The 18,376-nt window shown below is 47.9% G+C and overlaps 1 protein-coding gene across 1 annotated transcript in view; it reads left to right on the top strand.

Moving 5' to 3' along the window:
- Kif6 (kinesin family member 6) overlaps positions 1-18,376 on the top strand; it is a 279,007-nt gene that overhangs the window by 241,578 nt on the left and 19,053 nt on the right. Inside the window, exon 16 of the mRNA XM_052191851.1 lies at positions 4,422-4,472. Coding sequence (XP_052047811.1) covers positions 4,422-4,472 — 51 coding nt within the window. The remainder of the gene's footprint in view (positions 1-4,421; positions 4,473-18,376) is intronic.

Below are 18,376 nucleotides of genomic sequence, written 5' to 3'. Positions count from 1 at the left end.
GACCTCAAGCTTACATGAGAAACCAAGCATGAGGCATAAGGAAGACTCTTGCCTCCTAAACCCAGCAAGTGTCAGGATGCAGGGTCAGTTTTGTTTCTCTGTGGGACTTTCCCCAGGGACTGCTCAGGAAGAGAATCCATCCACAGGACATACACCCTCCATGTGCTCCGTTCGATCAGATTATGAATATCCCAAGGCTCCACATCTCTAGAGAGTTTCCGTGAGGGGGTACAGGCTTAGAGTACCCCATCTGTCCCCACTGCCATCCACCCAGTGGGTTACTGGCTCAGAAAGGGAGAAAAAAACTGCTAATCGCCCAAGTGGTCCCTAGAGGGCAGCTCTCCTCCTTCCTCCAAAGCCTGCTCCTTGAGTCTTGCTGCAGTCTGGGTTCAGTGCTTCCCTGACTGACTCCTGCCTAGGCAGGGAGTCCTCTGTTTCTGTCTCATCTCTTCCCTACCTCTACACGGGGACTATATCCAGGAATCCTGGCCAAAACCCACAAATTTATCACTGTGGTAATGACAGCAAGCCTCATGCTGAGCAAATTCTGCAATCCCCCTCAGCTCCTCCTTTGCCAAAACCATGGAGCTGCGAGATCCTGCCGATTAGAGAGAGTGTTATCTCTGCCTGAAGAATGCCTCTGCTGGCAAGTGTAATTAGGTGTCAGCCATAAGGCTATTTTTGGAAGCTTGTTTGGGGCTATGACTCTCCCATCCTAAATGCCATATGGTGGGGGATGTCCGTCAACTCAGCAAAATGGGGCCTCGGGAATTACATTTTACAACTGCCTTTATCATATCATTATGTGACATTATAAAGGCCCACATTTTTTGTCTCTTAGGGGCCTTCTTATTCTAAGAGTGCATTTGCATGAGCATGGATTTTAGAGAATTCACTGTCCTGGAACAATCTTCCCTTTTTATTTACATGAGCAAGCCAGGGCCTATAGGAAATCCTTACCCTTCTCACTCTGCTACAGCCTGCTCCGCTCAGGACTGGGAAGCCCAGCATTGCAATGGGAAGCAGGACTGGAGCTAGACTGGGGCATGGAGGAGAGGCACATTGTCGGGCACACTGCAGAGGTTCTTTCTTCAGAACATTGGGGGGCAGTTTTCCTGGGAGGGATGTGGGGCCTCAAAACAGGGTTCACCCCTTTTAATTTCTATCTTTATTTTTACTCTTTAAATTTTAATATAATTACACCATTTCGCCCTTCCCATTCTTCCCTCAAAATTATCCCATATGTCCCCCAATTTTCAAACTCATGTCCCTTTTTATTTAAATGTAAGTGTGCACGCATGCATGCACACACATATATTATACATATGTATATATGCAATTATATGTACATCTATATTATATATGTATATATGTAAATACATAAGTATTAACTACTCAGTCCATATAATGTTATTTGTATGTGTGTTTTCAGGACTGACTATTTAGTATGGATAACCAATGACTGTACTTGAAGTCCCAGCTCTCCAAGGTAGAGACAGGCAGACCCCTGGGGCTCACTGGCAGGTCAGCCAGAGCAGTGAGTGAACTTCAGGTTTAGTGAGAGACTCTGTCTCTTATGTTGTCACAGAGTGGTTGAACAAGACATTCAAAGGTTACCCCTGGCTTTCACATGCCTCCCACATGTGTATGTGTACCCCCCACATGTGTATATGTACCCCCTCAAACACTCGCAAACACACAAATATATTTTAGTGCAATTTCGGTATCCATGTAATTTTACCATCCATTAAAGATGAAGGCAAATTTGCCCGCTAATGAGACAGATGCGATCGCGTTTACACAGGGCAGTTACTTCTCATCTGGGTATTTTACACTGCAGGACAAAGAGAGCATCTTCAACACTTTCCATAGTGATCAACATGTATCCATTTTGAGAATGTGGCTTCCCATAAGTACATAGGGCAAGACAGCAGAAGTATGTTCAGGCCTATTCCAGTTCCTGGAAGGTCTGTCCTGATACCAAGCTAAATTTTATTTAATGGTTTTTTAATGAAACTTAAGTCAGCAGTCCTATTGTCTTCGTTTAAAACTCAATGACCTAATACAATACAACTTAAAGAAATGGTACTCTGATAGTTATATCTTAGGAATAAGATGAGAAACCATTTTTTCAATCTTCCTTTTCTGTAATTAAACTATTATGTTTCTTTAAGAGAAGAAAATATTGTATGCACATGAAAAATGCAATCATTCAAAGCCAGGTTTCCTCCCAGCCCCCACACACTCCCAGTGTTTCACTCTTCTCTACTTAGAAATTGGGAGCAATTATTGGGAGAGCTCTCTCTCAGTATATGTATAACCTTCCCCAGTGTAGGGCAATCCGCAGCCACACAGGTACCTGAGGCCCTCACCCTAGGTCAGCGGTTCTCAGCCTGTGAGTCTCCATCCCTTTGGGGATTTCAAAGGGTCACATATCAGACAGATAATCCCTCATATCAAATTTCATTTTACAATTATGATTTACGGGATACAACTTACATTACAATTCATAACAGTAGCAAAATGACACTTATGCAGTGGCAACAAAATAATTTTATGGCTGGGGATCACCACAGCAGGAAGAACTGTGTTTACGGGTCGAAGCATCAGGAAGGTTGAGGACCACTGCCCTAGGTCGAGCCTGGAAGCAGGGCTCCACCCCCACCTCAGGGATCACTGAAGAAAAGTCAGTGTTTAACCTGGAGGGGCAGTCAGGCTGGGGAGGGCATGGCACCCTCTGGGGTGAAGGTTGCTCCAGGCCACCTTCCATCAGAAGTAATCCTTTCTGATGCGACCCCAGAGCTGGCAGGGGCAGTGAAGCAGGTGTGGACTGCACGTGAATAATTTATTCTCTGCAGCTTTCTCCATGAAACTGGCTGGGGAGAGGGGTCTAGCTCGTTCTTTTGGTTGGAGTTAAGCTGAAAAAACTGTGTCATCCTTCTCCATCTCAGCATCACCTAGTTCTCTCCTGAGTGAACATGTCTCCTATGAACGGGCTGTCTACTCATCACCACCCACAGAGCTGTAGACAAAGGATCAGCAAGGCTTGCTGGCTCCCCCTAGTGTCCAAATCACAGTTCCCACTTGGGACACACTCTAAACCTCACTGAGAGAGGACAACCCCAGAACTGCCAAGGTCTCAAGCCCCAAAGCTTAGAATTTTCAAGATAGAGGAAGCCCAAAGTCAAATCTGATTGCCAAATCCTCTAAGGGTGGGAATTTTCATCCTAATAACCCACAAACTGCTCTTGCCTGGTGCTTTTGAGAGGTTCTTGCTGCTGTCCTGGGAGAGTAGGGCAGGCTGAGAACACCCGATCCATCTTCGAGCAGTGCACCTTGTGAACTGTTTCCTCCTCCTCCTCCTGAGCCTCCAAGTCGGCCTTCCTATAGCTTGGCTTCCATATGCACCCACTGCTAAGTTAAACAGTAAAGTATCCACATGCCACGGCTTCATCTAGGAAGTTATCATCCCAACTCCTCCTCCTCCTCCTCTTTTCTTCTCCATGGAAGTATCTCAGGTAACCTCAAAAATCCTCGAAGATTATAGCTGTGCTTCTGAAGTGTGTGTGTGTGTGTGTGTGTGTGTGTGTGTGTGTGTTGTAGGTCAGAGGTTGGTGTTGGGTATCTCTCTCTGTCACTTTCCCCCTTATATTTTTGAGACAAGCTCGCTCCCTGAGCCGGGAGCTTACTGATTCAGCAGACTGGCTGGCTGGTCAGAAAACTCCAGGGACCAACTGTCTCTGACTCACCAGTGCTGGTGTCATGGACATGGGTGGGTACAATGCCCAGCTTTTCACGTGGGTTCTGAGTATGTGATTTGTTCATTCAGCACTTAATGAACCATCTCCTCGACCCTCTACTGAACACTTTCCAATTACAAGCGTCTCCTATGAAAGAAACACACAGAATAAATGTCACACTGTGGTCCCAGTTCCCCAGAACTCTGCGACTCTTGTTGACCTTGACCTATATACATTGTTACTTCACTAACATGACCCAGAATTATATGTGTTTTATACACCACAATCAACTTTTCATACAGCTTTTAAAAAATGACTGGATTGAAGAGGTTCTTATAAGTTATTAAAGGACCATATCCCTCCTCCTCCTTCATTAATAATGGATTATTTAAGAGATCAGGGCCCCAGTATAGATTGTGAATGACAGGCTTACATGATTAAATCATAAGATGATTGACCCCCGAGGTGAGATTCCTGCTGATACCCTAACGCCCATTTCACATTCTCCTTTCTAATTCAATCCGGAACACAGAAGGGCTCTCACCCGAAGCTGTGCCTGCCAGGGTCTCCCCAACTCTGGGCTTTTTTTTCCTGTCTCAGTTTGCCAGGTTCTCCTAAAGTGAAGTCCTTCTTTCAGCCTGTTGGAAACTCTCTGGTGATTTTCCTTTGTGTCTCTGACAGGTCAGCTGAAAGACGCCATCAACCAGCGGCACCTACAGCAAGTAGCTCTTGGTGAGTACACTGCACAGCCCTCAGGATGGATGGGTGTGTGTGTGTGTGTGCTGCAGAACCTTCACAATGAAGGGGCTTTGTGCTGCAGAGCCCTCAGAATGAAGGGTGTGTGTGTACACTGCGGAGCCCTAGGGATGAAGATAGAAATGGCCCAAACCAATCCAGCTAAACAACAAGTCCTGAACACCCTGAGGAAGCCAAAGGTTGGGGTCTGTGTACATTCTCTGAGCAAGCCAATGCCCTGGCCTGTGTGCTTGCACCAGGATATTGGCAACCACCCTTTCAGCTGCTCCCTTGTCCCCCCAAGCCCTCTTGTCCCATCACAACCTGAACTCTGCTCCTCCAAAGTGATGTTCCAAGCCTTCGAGGGGCAGGACTGATCCATCCTATACAGCAACCTATGGTAACAACAGCGACCCATTCACCAGTGTCTCGGGTCTTTTCTTCATCGCCACATTCGCAAGGGGTCAAAGCATCGTCCAGGGGCAGGGGTAGTGGCTGCCTGTCATGTGACTAGGGCTTGCTGGAACCAGACGATGACCCCAGATCTCTCTGAACATTCCTCTGATTCCCAGCCTACAACAATGGTCCACTCACTTCAGTGCATTGATAATGTCAACACTAAACCTACCTGGTCATATCCCAAGGGACCTCCTGCACCTTCAGTGGCAGACAGATGCCGGAACTGTCTCTTTTGATTTGGGACTCAATGAAATTGCCTGGAGAATAGTGCCATTCTCCAGAAGGCTGGTGAAACAGACCTCTGAAAAAGTCACCTCTCTTTCCAGCTGGCTAGGACTCAACTATTTTTGTGACAAATGAGGGGCTCCCCCTTGTGAAAGCCTGGGTCCTGTAATGCCTCACAATTGAAGAAACCCAGTACTCACCCTGGGCATGTCACTGGATTGGAGCCATCCTACCTCATGCAGGGGTCTTCTCTGGCCTTCATAGTGTTGACTCATTAGAGGTGACACCAAAGTAGAAGAAATGCTGTTTATTCAAGAGGTGGTTTTTACCTTGGACCTGGAAAAGCATGCCCAAGCATTTCTGTCCTGAGCTGGCAGGCAAGGACTGCTCTGTCCTCTGTGATCCCCAGCCCAGAACCTCCCTGGTCTGGTCCTCCTTATTGGGACAAGCACCCTCTGGGCCTTCTTGCTGTGTTCTCAGAAATCCTGTGCCTTAATCCCTCTGCCTGACTCCCTGGGGGCCTTCCACACTACACAGGTGTCAGGGTCAGCAGGGCCAGCTGTGCCTGAAGCCATCAATCAACTTCAAATGCAAGGTACTCTGGCTAGAAATCTAATTAAGAGCTTCAGAAAGATCTGTTTACTTTAAAGCCATATTAGCCCAATTAGAGACAAGGTGTTAGTCGTTCCCAGCCCAGCTTTAGGGACCTGACTCCTGGTTGCTGTCCAGGTGCTTTAGGAGATTGTATAAATCTGTGGCCCCAGGGGACCCCAGTACAGGAGGGGTTCTTGTCTGTGAAGGGGGCTTTCTCCTTCACCCTCACCTTATGGCTGGCACTTGTATCAAAAGGTAGAGCAGAGGGCTTCTGGAAGATAAGTAGCACTCCTAGTATGTTGGCATGGTCTGCTGTTTGCTGGCATGTCCTGTCATCTGTGCTTCTAGTGCAAGGGTTAGGCAGTGACATCATTGCCTTGATGAAGGAAGCTATCCCCAGGGGTCTACTGGAGCTGACTCATTCCGTGGGGCTGGGGAGGTGTTGGGAATATGGAGTGCTGTTACTCAACACATCTGATGTTGAGAATCAAATACTATAAATTTACAGTTGCATTATATTTTAAAGAAAAAGCAACAAACACTTAAATTTTATTCTTTGCTAATTACTAGCTGTGCTTTTGAAGTTATCTGCAGCTACAGTGCCTCTCCAGGGGGCGATAGGAGTTCATGTTGCTCTGTGTTTCCTCAGACACCACACAACAGTTATGGAGAATCACGTCAAAGGGATAGACAAATCTTCTAAACATGGGCTGTGGGGCCTTTTGCTAACACAGCACCTACATATTGACAATACAGACGAGCACACCATGAGGCCAACTGCATGTGTGTGTGTGTGTGTGTGTGTGTGTGTGTGTGTGTGTGCTCACACATGCGCGCTGAAGGTTTTCTCCTTCCTTGTCTGACTACATATACAGATCATGGCTTCCTTTTTATACCACCTGCTCAAAGTATAAGCAGGAACCCAAACTTGCTCACAGCCTTGGCTCCTTAGAAAATCAGTGGTCGAGGAAACTCGGAAACTTGTGAAGACTTTGTCATGAGGCACAAATAGCACCCAGCCCCGTGAGCCTCCTGAATGTGGCACCCTGAGAAATCCAAGGTGGCCTTGAAGAGACATGCCAACAGCCACTTGAAAGAACATCTATAACAGACATGACTGATGGGCTTAGAGGAGTACTGGATCCCACACACCGGCTTGCAACTCAACACCATAGTGTTACATTAACACAGGCATTACTGGGAGAGTTGAGAGTATGGGTACAACTGTATTGCCCTTGCTACCTGGAATGAAACAGTGGTGGATGGATCAGTTGAGACACCCATCCAGTGTCTTTGAGGAGTTTCACAGCAGGCCTCTCTGTGCATTTTCTTATTTAATGCTCGCAAATCCCCAAGAGGTACCTATTTCCTCTCTAGCCTTCATACCACTGGCTCATCAGAAGCAATGAGGTGGGGAAATCAGCCAATCTAGGCTCAATTTTTATCTCAGGCCTGGGAAACAATGCCCGTGTTCAGGCAAGGCTGCTCTGTCCTCTCTGTTCCCCAGCCCTGAGCCTCACAGGCCTGGTCTGCCCTGCTGGTCCTCACATTACAGCTAAAACCCAAAGTGGTTATAGATGCAAAACCAGCTAGCCTGATTGATTCAGGCTGGGCCAGCTTCCATACTGCACGACCCTCGGCAATGTGCCTGACATCCTGGTATCCATTTAGGGGCACAGAGTTAAGGCCTGCTGTCCGAGAGTCTCTAGTCTAACTAGAAAAAAAGGACAAATACTAAGAAGTCAGCTTTGAATTTTTAGAACCAGTGTCCTTTTCCCTTTCGTACACAAAGCTAGCTCAGCCCTGATCCCCTTCAGGAAGATTCCCCAGGCCTCTTCTCCTAGGTCTTGTTTTTCCTCAGTCTTGCGTGTCTCTAAGCTCACCAGCCTCATTTTATAATAACTAATCATTTCCAAGCTATTTTCCGCATACAAACATGAGCTCCTTGAAAACTGGGTGCACAGGAATTCAGGTTCAGGTCCCCAGCAGGCGACATAAGCAGAAAACAAGTCAAGCCAGTGGGTCAGCGAATGCTTCCTCAGTCGGCTTCTGGACCCACACATCTCAAAAAAGTACAATGAGACATTTGAAAGATAAAATAAAATAACTCCATTTAAAAGAAGTAGACAGGGTAAGTGCTTGTGGACCTTACAGCTGAACAAATTACAGACAGGCAATAAATTTGGTTCTCTCTTGTCTAGCTGCAGAACAAAAAGACGCACCCAGAATTCCTGAGTTTCCATTTTCTGACAGCAGGGAGCATACTAACTAATTTATCTGCAGAAATAGAATTTCTCCCTGAAACTAAACACAAGGCAGAATTTATCGTGTGGATCCTCATGTAAAGGACACCAAGTGACACTGAGTGATGTCTTGAGCTGCAGTTTTACAGAAGACATCCCGGTGTTGTTCAACCAGATGATTCTTGTATCGACCCCCCATAAAAGCGAGAGGTCTGACATTAAAGCATAACTCACGGAAAGTGTTTATGTGAGCAGCCGGGATAATAGGACCCAGGTACCCTGCTTTCTGACAGCCGCAGGGAGGGGGCGATCAAACTGGGAGAGTCTTCCACGGGTAATGCGCCCGCTGTGGCCCCACCTCTCCTCTGGAGCATCTATCAAGGTCTAGGTCCCATTCCAATCACGATCAAAATTCTAACAAGAGCTGTGATTAGAACTTTAAAAATGCCAGAGCCCAGGAAGCCAGGGAGGAAGGGAGCCAATCAGAGGAGAGCACTAGCCCTGGCACGTTCCATTGACGCAACCCTGTGAAGACAACTGGCTGCCAATGCTGTAGAGCTGCTTTATCTACTGGCTTGTTTGCATTTATAGTGATGGGAGACGCAAAGTCACCACTGGCAGGTTCTAGAAATATCTGGGATCCCCTAAATCCTTCTCCTCCAGGTCCCTCTGCCCCACCCCTAACTTGCTAGCCTCAGCAACCTGAGGAGCCCTTAAATCATCACCAGCCTGGTATGCTCTTGAAGGTGACTCCCCAGTACCCTCTCAGGGCCATAGGAAGTTGAAAGGCCTCCTCAGGCTGGGCCCTACCTTACTGCCTTCCCTCAGCTCTTCCTTCAAGAGCTTTGCTCCCTTAAGGAACTCCCACAGTGACCTCTGGTGGCTCCTGCTTTTCAGACAGCAGATGCTTTTGCTTGCCCCACTTGATTAAGATCATCAGGGTATAATACCCCAGATCTGAAAAGAAGATCAGAGACAAATGAAGCCCAGATACTCGCCGGGTTTCAGTGGGTGCGCAGTGTGATTGAGGGCATGAGTCCAGCAGACATGGAGAGGAGCGACTGCTTGAGAGAGAGATGAAGGGCTTTCCAGCAGTGGATGCAGTGGCTTCTGAGAGACCAGGGTAGTAAAGGTGTCCCCACGACCACAAGTGACAGTGCGCAGGACCAGCAAGCAAGCATCAGGGTCCCATGATGGCCCCCACGACCAGTTCAGACAGAACAGTTGGCCTACTTACTGTTAAGTTTGTGTCTGTGTTAAGTTCTGCAGATTTTATACAACTTCTGCCTGTGACTTTGTTGAAAACTCTCAAGGTAGACAGCACACACTGCCCTTTCCTGAGTAGTCTCTACTCATACCTCTATGAAGTGACAATTCTTGTCCCCATACCATGACACAGAGCATCTCTATGCTAGTTTCGCTGATCCTGTGATATCTAATGCATCTTGGGAAGGGAAGGGTTTATCTCACCTTAGAGATAGTGTGGTGTTTTATAAAAATAGAGAAGGAATATGTTTGGTGGATATGTAGTCAGGTGTGGGGGAAGGGGGGTGCCTCTGCAGGCCCATGCTGAGGCACCCCTCCCCCTGAGGAACCAGCCACAGGACAGAATAATATAGAATAGCGTCTCTTCAGGGGCATGGGGAGGAGAGTTGAGAGGGTAGGAGAGAGAGAGAGAGAGAGAGAGAGAGAGAGAGAGAGAGAGAGAATAGAGGAGTAGAGGCTGGGCATGAGCATGTGGAGAGATGGGGGAGGGGAACAGGGAGAGTGAGGGTAAGGGATAAGAGGACAGAGCAGGAGTAAGGAGAGAGAGAGAGAGAGAGAGAGAGAGAGAGAGGTGGGGGAGGGGGCGAGCAGCCCCTTTTGTAGTGTGTCAGGTAACTGTGGGGCAGAGCCTAGACAAAATGCTAACACCTAGAGGCAGAAACTGAAGCAGATGCTACAAAGGAACTCTGCTTCCTGACTTGCTCCCCCTGACTTGTTCAACCTGCTTCTCAAACAACCCAAGATCACCTCCCACGTGCGCTGAACGGTCCTACCTCAATCAACAATCAAGAAAATGACCCACAGATTTGCCCACAGGAAAATCGAAAAGGCCCTTCTTCTCAGATGCTTCAAGCTGTGTCAAGATGACAAAAAATATCTCTTCAACATGGAGGCAAGTGACAAGTGACGGACACACAGCACTGGGTCCCCATAGCATCTGTTGATCTACCAGCGAGATCTATAGCATTACAAGTTTGCCTTAGAAATGTGCCAGGCAGCTAAGGGGCTCTGGGCCTGGATTCCAATATCTGTAAATGAGGTGTCTGTACAAATTAATAGCCAAGTACCCGGCATAGCCCCGGAACTTAACTGCATTCACTGATGGCTCGTGGCGTGAACTAATGGCTCTCCTGCTCTTTCTGGCCCTCAGCAGCAGCGCATGACCTCCATGACTGCGGTTGTCTTTGGGATGCATGCCACTGGAGTGTGGACATGTGTGAGGACTGGGATCAATTATAGTACATCGATCCTCTCAGAAGCCATGGTAGAGATGTCAATTCCTTGGAATTTCAGAGAACCTAAAGAAAATTATATGATACCAGATGATATGGCATCTCAGACCTTCCAAGTCAGGGAATTCTCTGAGACCAGCCACAAAGTCTCACCACTTACATGGATTTGAGCCCACCGTTGTGTATGAGAATATAGGGTGAAGTATATTGTATATGAGTGACTGGGGTTCCCCAGTTGAATTTCCAGTTTCAAGATGCAGGCTAGGAATGAGAAGGGCCCAGCTTACTTTCCTACCCACTGTTGAAGACTGTGGCTACAGTCTCCTGCATTTATCCAGATATCCTTCTCAGGAATGTGGGGAATGATGACTCTCTGGCCCTACACCAGTCTTGAGCTGTAGTGTCTCTCAAGGGAAAGGGCACTCACCCTGTGTGCCAGTCAGAGCTCTCAGGAGAGCAGAGCAAGAGGGTAGAGGCTGAGGCCTAGGACAGGTAAATTATGACAGACTGATTACAAAGGCAGAAGAGGTATGGATTCTGCCATCCCTCTGCAAGCAAAGAGGCTCAGGAAAGCAGGGTGGTATGGTGCCAGTCCAAATCAGAATGCTGAAAACCAGTGGTGTGCGTTGTGACCTAAGTCTTAATATCTGAGAACTGGAAGCTCTTGTGACTGTGAGAAGATGACAGATGCACAGAGCCTGGCCTGTCTCTACAGTACATCCTCAATGGATTCAATGATGACAGCCCACATTGATGAGGATGTCTCTTCCTTTCTTAGTCCATTTGGGAATACCTTCACAGATTCACAAGAAAATGATATTTTACACACTATCTGGACATCCTTAGCCCTTAGCCAGGTCAAGTAGACATATGAAGGAAACCATATCACCACAGGAGCAGGACAAAAAACATGGCAGACACCTCTGTGATCTACTTACTAGTCTTGTAACCTTGATCTGTCATCCTTCCTGAGCCTCCCTTTCCTTGTCCCTAAGGAAACAGAAAAGTATATGTTCCATGAGCTGGCCTTGCTTTCAAGTGATGTGTGTCTGTGATAGGCGTGGACACAGCAGATGCTAAGCAAATTGATGGTGTCAGGGGACAAAAGGAACTGGATGTCCAGGTAGCGGGCACAGCCCTCTCACCACTCCAGCTCTGAGCCATCAGTGCCACTCCAAGGCTGGTGGAGTCCCCTCATCTGATCACTGACAGTTATGCGTCCTTCTAGAAACACTACGAAGCCTCAGGATGGAGTCGCTAGTTATCAGTGCCATCTTTTCTGCTAATCTAGACCTCATATGTGCTCATTTATATCAATAAAGCATTTAACCAAGCATCTAGCACAAGCACAAGTCTCTTTACTTCATCTTCTAGCCTAGAACATCTTCTAGCACTCGTGCACATGCACACACCCACACACCTACACATCACCATTTGTGATGGATTGTGATCCAGGGCTGAGAACGCCCGGCCCAGGTGTCATGGAGTTGGGAAAGTCTTTCTCAACCTCCCCAAAGAGCTGATGATAAACTGGGTGCCTGTCAACAGAAAGCCACTATTCTCTGTGTTCATACGGAGCACACAGAACAAGTTCCAGGCCGGCCAGGGCTACATAGTGGGACTCTGCCTCAAAACCTTTTCTTTAGCTGGCATTTCAAAATACCAATGTCTACTCAAGGAGCCATGAGGAAGCTGTTGTGAAAAACCTGGTCCAGGGAGACACTCAACCCAGCACTGTTCTCGCAGTAACAAACAAACAAGCTGGCCAACTAAACAGAAAGCCCAGAGGTTCCCCAGCCAGGCAGCAAAGAGATGAACTCAGACTGATGCATTCATCCAGTGAAAACCAGAATCAACAGTACACGCACTAGATCTGGCTTAGTGATGGAGAACTCAGATGTGCAGTAGTGATTGGAAGAAAGGGAACCACCGAGGTGTGTAGAGTGTGGAGCAGAGTTAAGCTCCAGCAATGGTGTCCCTTTGTAATTCCCAGAGTCTCAGTGCTACTTACTAGTGAAGCTTAGGGGGTGTTTCCATTCCACTGCGTTCTTGAAACATGTGTCTGGGTATATGGTCCCTGAAATACCTATAAAGGGGACACCTGTGCATCCTCTGTCCAGGCCAAGAAGTTGCTTTGTGATTTAAAAAAAATATCTTTGTATATGTGTGTTTATATGTGTGTTTATGTATATGCCTGTGTGTGTGAATAGGCACATGTATGCTACAGTACATGACACAATTCATGTGTAGAGGACAGAGGACAACCTAGGTGGTGGACCTCCCCTCCCCACCTTGTCTGAAAGGAGGTCTCTTGTTTGCTTCTGCACTCACTGGGATAGCTCATGCCCAAGCTGTCAGGGATTCTCATCTCTGCTCCCCATCTCACCACAGGAGTGTTGAAGATGCGTGCCACCACATCTGCTTTATGTGGTCCTGGGGACTTGAACTCATGTCTTCACACTGCAGAACACATGCTTTACCCACTTGAGCAATCCCTTCAGTCCTGCTCTGGCTCGTTTTGTTTTGTTTTGGGTTTCCTTTGTTTGTCTGTGTTGTTGTTGTTGTTGTTTAATTAGAACTTTGAAATTCTCTCACGAGGTTTGACTGTAGCACCCCCATCTCCAGCTCCTCTGAGATCAGCCCTGCCTCCCTACCCACCCAGTTCTGCATCCTCTTCTGTTTCCCATCCACTCTGGGCTACCCGTAATGATGCCGTGCGGCCTGGGATGCTTAAGGGGCGTCAAACATATACGGTGGGAAACTGGACCGTGGCGAGAAGGCTGATGGTGTGCATTAGAATTACCACATCTGCAGAGAGATGTGGAGGAGATGGATGGTGGAAGCCACAGAACCTCCCACCAACTCTGTAATGGTTTATTAAGAAATAAGAATGGAAACAACTATATTCAATGATTTGGAGTTTTGTTTTGTTTTGTTTTCAAAATAAAGAGGTGGCACAGGGGGTTATTTATACCATATTTTGAGCTTTGTTGAAATGGTTTCTGGTAATCCCTCAGCTCAATGAAAGATTAGACTCCAAGGGTTTAGATTTCAAACAAAAATTACTGTTTTTTTACGAATCACCACGATGGCTGCCTTGATGATAAGATGAGAATCCCATGCCTGTTCAAATTCATCATAAGTATCTCACTATGACTATGCCAGGATCACTTACTTACAGGGAAAAGCATAAATGTGCCAGTTCTCACTTTTGCCTCCAAGCATGCGGTCAGCCATTTGTGTGGGCTTAATGTGCAGATCGCACGCCCAACATGCTGAACAGTGCAGAGGAGTGTGTACATGAAAATCGCTACCTAGGTGCTCTGTGTGTGTGTGTGTGTGTGTGTGTGTGTGTGTGTGTGTGTGTGTGTCTGTCTGTCTGTCTGTCTGTCTTTGTCTCTGTCCATCTCTCTCTGTCTCTCTGTCTCTTTGTGTCTGTCTCTTTGTCTCTCTGTCTCTCTGTGTGTGTGTCTGTCTCTTTGTCTCTCTGTCTCTCTGTGTGTGTGTCTGTCTCTGTCTCTCTCTGTGTGTCTATCTGTCTGTCTGTCTGTCTGTCTGTCTCTCTCTCTCTCTCTCTCTCTCTGTGTGTGTGTGTGTGTGTGTGTGTGTGTGTGTGTGTGTGTGTCTAAAATGCTTACAGGATGTTTGGCTTCTCTATCTCAAATAAAAACTGGGTGACCACACAATTCAAATGGTCATTCATTGTTCATCATAAAAACATCCAATTAAATACTTGGTTGTGCATGCCTTTAATTCCAGCACATCATAGGCAGAGGCAGGATGATCTCTGTAAGTTTAAAGCCAGCCTGGTTTACAGAGTGAGTTCCAGGACAGCCAGGGTTACACAGAGAAACCTAATCTCAAAAAAAAAAATCGTATGTTTTACTGCAGTTCTCCAAAGAGAAGACTTCTCTGTCTCGATCCCAGCTAAGGCCGGCATGTCTGTAGTTAGCTGCTCTCGGCATGGCTCCATTGCCACCAGAAGAGGAGAGGTCATCAGTAGGGAGGCCAGTTGACATAGATGTCCCCTATCTGGTACTGTTATGACATGTCTGTGACTGGGCTCTTCCTCATTTGGGGTCTCTGGAGGTCTTCCACCTCAAGTCCTTGACTGGAGGATATGCTCTTATTTGGACAGCTATGTACCTCATGTGACCAGAGGTCTTGACAAGAAGTATATGGTGTTATTCATATTAGGTATTATGAAGTAAATTGAATAAAAGCCTACTCATAAAGGTGTAGGTGAGTGTAGCAAAGCCAAAAGGGCCATCCTAGCACCACAGGGGTACAATCTAAGCTGAAAGCATTGTCATCCAGAGGACCAAGGCATATGTGAGCAGTGACTGGAACATGGAGACCGGGATGGACGCGTCAAAACCTTGGCCAGCTGACACAGCTGAAGCTTGAATGTGACAGTCAAGTCGAGTCCCTGCAGAGACATTGCCTCAGCTGTCATGTCTTCTGTCTTCTCCCTCCCCTCAGGTGCCTGCTAATGATCTCCACTGACTCATCCCAGGCAGGATACCAGGTTAAAGAAGCTGACACCAGCCAGTTCCCCCGGGGTAAAGGGGAAGGGCACAAAGAAGCAAGCTGGAGAAGCAATGGGATAGCAACAGGCCTGTCACCGGCCCCGGGAAGCTGTGGCTACCCCTGCTTCACTTTTCCTGGGCTCCTGTTCCATCCAGAGAGCCTTATTAAAAATGTTCTTGGTCTCCTGGAGTGAGCTAGAGGATCTAGGGGTGTCCTGAACCCAGCTCACATAGGTTCATTAGAGCCCGCTCTATATCTCTTCTAGATTCAGAAAGAATTCACTGTTGGCTTGAAATCACTCCTCACTCAGGCACACGTGGACCGTGGGGTGCCCACCAAGCTTCCTGTTGGTCTCTTTCAAATCCATCTTGCTGGCTCTGATAGCGCCATCTCCATACATACATTCCCCCCCCCAGCCCCCAATTAAGAGAATGGTATTGGCTGGGGGAAAATGGATAGGGTTTTTTGTTGTTTTGTTTTTTGTTTTTTAATTTTCAAAGTGTCTCCCAGGGCGTCTGCTCTGGTCCTCGTCCGAGGTTACACAAGAGTCAAGAGAGCTCAGCCATCTCTTGCCCTCTTGATGTGCCAGTTTGGCACTGCCGTCCACCTTGGAGCCCATTTGTGGCTCCTGAGTGTGATAAATGATTGCCAAATAAACCAAAGTAACCTTCCTGACTAAGCCACATTACTTGCCAGTACCATTCAGATCTCCACATAGAGAAACTCTGAATCACTCTCTCTGGCCTAGGGTCTGCTTTTCAAAGACCTGCATGTCCTGACACCAGAGCAGCCTTGCTGGCTGCGTCTCGAGATATCCAGTTCATACTTATTCCCTTCTGAGAAGCCACTGTGACAGACATGCAGTCACAATGGAGTCATGAAGCTGAGAGGGCAGGAGAGAAGAGTTTAGGATTTATTTTTATTGTTTTTAATTATATGCACGTCTATGTGTCTGTGTGAAGGTGTATGTACATGAGTGAAATGTCCAAGGAGGCCAGCAGAGGGCGTCTGGAGTTTCGGGCTTTGTGAGCCTTGGGATGAACTCAGGTTCTCTGGGAGAGCAGCATGCTCCAAGCCACAGAGCCATCTCTCCCGCGCCTGGAGGGAGGATTACAAGAGACACATTGCTTCCAGAGCAGGGTCTTGGAGATGAGATGGAGTGTGGAGAGAGGATCATGGGTAGATTAGAGACCATGGAAAGATAAGAGTCAGAACAGTCTGTGAACAGATGTGAGGGGGAGAGAGAACTCCCGGAGAAAGCAGGGGGTGACCACAGAACTAAACTCAAGCAAGCATGAGGAATGTCTTTCTCGGGTATGGAGTAGTCCAAGGATCTCTGCCATGTCCCTCTCTGTGGCCCGGCCCCTCCTCTGGGAACATGGTGAGGCATGGGAAGAAGACCATGCCAGGCATGTGATTTGGGGCAGCAGCAGCCCAGGGTAGAAGGAGGGCTGTCTTGCCTGTGATTTTTCCATGAGATAGACATTTGTGGTTGTATTAAAGTGTCACCATTCTCCTCTCAAAGATCATCTGCTCTCCCAGAGGGGATGCCAGTGTGCGCAGGGAACGTGGGGCAGGAACGGGTGTGTCCCAGGAAGCGCCAGACGTGTGTCCCAGGCGTTCTCACCACAGCGGAAGTCTAGGCATGCCGTGTGCTGCTAAGGTGTACCACAAAGCCGACACCAAGATCGATAATGGCGCTGAGGACCCGTCAGTATGATGATCTCAGTTGACAATCTATGTGAGCCATCACACAGGAAATGGCCTAATTGGGAAGCCAGAAGCTTGCTGATCATTGCAACGATTGAGCCACTGATACCATTAATCTCCAGAAGAGTAGACGCTTTGACTCCTCAAACAAGATGAGGCTGAGTGATCTATGTCTCTACGAGGCAGTTTAGTCCACAGACACCCAGAGTGGGTACTGAAAGAATTCACTCAGTAGCTAAGGAAATGCCTAATTGCTCTGATGCCCTGTCTGGTATGGGAGAACAACTGAGCCTACTGCTTCCTCCCATGCTGGGCCCTGGCCAGGTGACGGCTATGTTAGGCCCCACAGTCTACTCTACAGAAGCCCAGAGGCCACTCCCAGCTTCACAACATGGTTGGAATTGTCATCGTTGCCTGCCTGCATTCCTCTAGTATAGTCAAGATGATGGGACAGCTTGTTCCCTGGAGTTCCATGGGATGACCTAGATTTGGACAGACTCCTGCCCATAGCCAGTGGTTAAGTTGCACATGCCCAGTGGGAGCTCAGCACAGGTTGGTGTGTCTTGGTTAGTAAGTGGTGGTCCTGACAAGCCAACACCTGTGTACTGAGGCTTTCTTTTGTCCCTGCTGCGGATCTGAAAGTCATTCCAGGGGAAGGAGCGTCACCTTGACTCACTTAGGGTAAGTTAATCCAGACTTCAGTGAGCTGCCAATGTCTCCCTTCTTCACTTGATCACTTGCAGAGGAAGAGACCCTGGCTTTGATAAGGCCAGGTGCCCTGTGTGTGTGAACAGGAAGTGTGACGATTTCGTGAGATGTCACCTGGGAGGTCTAGTTGCAGCCACGTGGTGCATCTCATTACACAGATTGGGCCGAGCACCTCATGAAGGCCAACTGCAGGCAACTCTGTTTTCACAGAGTGTGTTCTTTTCTGCAACCCCCTGAGCTCCTTTCCCCTTCGTCACAGTGGCCCTCAAGCGTCTGCAGGGCAAGCTGGAGCTGTGAGGACATATTAACGCCCCACAAGCCATCTCCTGCGCAGGTCCTGTAGTCTCCGGAACTCTTGCACAGACATTTACAGTGAAGGATCCAAAGCCTTAGCTGGTTCCTTAACAAGGGGTGGCGTCAGGATCTCCAGAGGACATGCTAACAGATCTGAACTCAGCAGGGCTGGACCGGGGCCCAGCATGCTGCTGTGCTTTGACAAACTCCATAAGTGATTTCGAAGAGCGCCTCAGTCAAGAGCCACCGAACCAGAGAAATGAGATTTCCTACAGTTCAGGCATCAGATAACTGTGTAGAGGGTGGGGCAGAGGAACTCGGAGAAGCAGAAGCGGGAGGCTAGAGACCTCCCCAGTAGAACAAGCTCAAGCAGAAGGGCCCCCATCTTGGCTTGCCTTGGCACTGAGGGGGCTGAGTGCCCTACCCTCTGGCTTCCTGATTTGAAGAATGCTACTGAGCTGCTTGGGGCTTCCTCCTTGTGTAAAACCAAACCCTCTCTACTGGCTTTTCTGTGTTGCTTTGAAGCTGACTATTCATCACAGTGGCCCTAAAGGTCACTCGGGGGTAGCCCCTCCTGTACTAGTCCTCCGGATAGAATCCCTCCATTCAAAGGATGACTCCCCCTGTGCCTCCTGTCAGG

Source organism: Apodemus sylvaticus, chromosome 9, assembly GCF_947179515.1.
Source record: "Apodemus sylvaticus chromosome 9, mApoSyl1.1, whole genome shotgun sequence".
In the NCBI taxonomy this organism is placed as follows: domain Eukaryota; kingdom Metazoa; phylum Chordata; class Mammalia; order Rodentia; family Muridae; genus Apodemus; species Apodemus sylvaticus.
This window is presented reverse-complemented; position numbering and strand designations above follow the sequence as displayed.